At 36.2% G+C, this 1,993-nt stretch overlaps 1 protein-coding gene across 1 annotated transcript in view; it reads left to right on the top strand.

Moving 5' to 3' along the window:
• The window catches only part of LOC107099985 (citron Rho-interacting kinase-like), a gene marked incomplete at its 3' end in the record, with an annotated part of 111,200 nt that overhangs the window by 81,352 nt on the left and 27,855 nt on the right, over positions 1 to 1,993 (top strand). The window contains exon 16 of the mRNA XM_015398327.1: positions 816 to 1,013. Within this exon, the coding sequence (XP_015253813.1) occupies positions 816 to 1,013 (198 nt within the window). The remainder of the gene's footprint in view (positions 1 to 815; positions 1,014 to 1,993) is intronic.

Below are 1,993 nucleotides of genomic sequence, written 5' to 3'. Positions count from 1 at the left end.
TATTCTCCCACTCTGCAGAACGATAGAGATTGAACTAACAGATTCTGCAGAGGGGGAGACTAGAGATAGAATGAAGCAGAATGATGAAAAAGGGGTCCCTATGTCCTCAAGTTTTAGATGATAAAGATCCTAAAGGTACAAACTATGTAGTTCTAGTAGGGCTGCACCGATTGCAATTTTGTGGCCGATCACCAATCTTTACAAAGATTATAGATCTATAAGACCAAGACTAAAGACATGCAGATTCTGGTTTTGACTGATACCAATTTATTTTAGATAAAAATAAACAAAACACTAAAACTTGTTTTATGGGCAGAAGATTCTGATTTCTAATGTAAACAAGATGCTTAGTGAGAGATCGATGGATGAGATCCGTTTATCTGCCGGCTGTCGATCTCAGGATCAGTCCATCAATCGATGCTCCCCTTATTATTCTAGGTGGATCGCTATCGTCATTAGATCGGACATGTCACACCATTATGCACAAGAAAATGTTTTCCTGTTTATAAAAGAAGTTTTTTTTTTTTTTTTAACTAGCAAAAAAAAAATTTCAATACCTGAAAATTACAGTAAGACGTTAAGTTAAGTTTGACCATTAACAGGTTTATTTGTTGCCATAAAATATGAATAAACCTTAGATGGGAACGGCTTCTGCAAACATAAAGTCATAAGGTACAGCAGAGCAGGTCAGGGAAGTTCAGAGGTCAGTTATTGTCCTTTTTATATGGAATCTGTGAAATAAAAAAAGAGTCAGGAAATTCTCTTTCCAGAAATATGATTTCAGCGTTTATCTAAGTTCTTCCCTCTGTGTTCAGGTGATCACTGACCTGGAGGAGCAGCTGACCACTCTCACTCAGGAGAACGCCGAGCTGAACCGGCAGAACTTCTACCTGTCCAAGCAGCTGGACGAAGCCTCCGATGAGCGGGAGGATCGGCTGCAGCTCAGCCAGGACGTGGACAGGCTGCGCCATGAGGTGGCCGACCGGGAAATGCACCTCAACAACCAGAAACAGGTACGCCGTCTCTTAGCAACCGTATCCCATTAGGCACCGCTTTCAGTTAAACGATCATTTTAACCACATTTTATGTCCGTTTATGTTTATGCATTTAGCAGGTGCTTTTATCCAAAGCGACTTACAAAGACACAATTTTACAACTATGATCAATAGTTGTAGTAATCAATAATTTATCAGTTTTAGGACAGATCAGACAGCAAAGGAAGTTAGTAGATTTTCTTTTATTGTAGTTTAAAAAATGTTAAGCAGAACAAAACCAAGAATAAAAAGCTATATTCAGGCCCAAAGGCAATAAAAATAATGCATCAGCCTCTTTCATTCAAACGGAGACTGAAATTCTTCCCTTTTTATCACCGGTTAGTGGAATTCAGTGGTGTCAAAAGTTCACACATTCGTTACTTAAGTAGAAGTATAGATGATAAGTATAGATGTAGAAGTATAGAACCGGTAATCTGAGATGATCGGCCAGCGGAATGAGGATTTCTACCCTTAAAAAAAGATAAAGAAATATTATGCACTTAAAATAAGGTGATGGAGTAGTTTCTTCTTCCTTTAAATGTAAATCACAATACAAATTGTTAAATTGTTGTATCCACTCAAAACAAGGGAAAATAAACTTATTCTTGAAAAAATTGACTTAAATTTATTTCTTTTTTGCAGTGCACTTCAAAAACAATCTAGAAATAGGTCAACATTTCTTATTTTAAGTGTATTCACCCTTAATTTCAGCAGCAAATAAGATGATTTGCTGCTTTTAACATGAGATAATTTGATAATATGCACTTAAAATGAGACAATGCAGTTGTTTTTTGTTATTTTAAATGTAAATAGTCTTGTTCCATTGGCAAAATGTCTATTTTACCTCCTCAATGCAAGAAAAAATGCACTTATTTTCAGTGGTGTCAGAAGTTCACACATTTGCTACTTAATTAGAAGTATAGATACTGCAGTTTAAAAACACTCTGGAAAAGTTGAAG

The sequence above is a fragment of the Cyprinodon variegatus genome, unplaced genomic scaffold, assembly GCF_000732505.1.
Source record: "Cyprinodon variegatus isolate N-32 unplaced genomic scaffold, C_variegatus-1.0 Scaffold927, whole genome shotgun sequence".
In the NCBI taxonomy this organism is placed as follows: Eukaryota; Metazoa; Chordata; class Actinopteri; order Cyprinodontiformes; family Cyprinodontidae; genus Cyprinodon; species Cyprinodon variegatus.
This window is presented reverse-complemented; position numbering and strand designations above follow the sequence as displayed.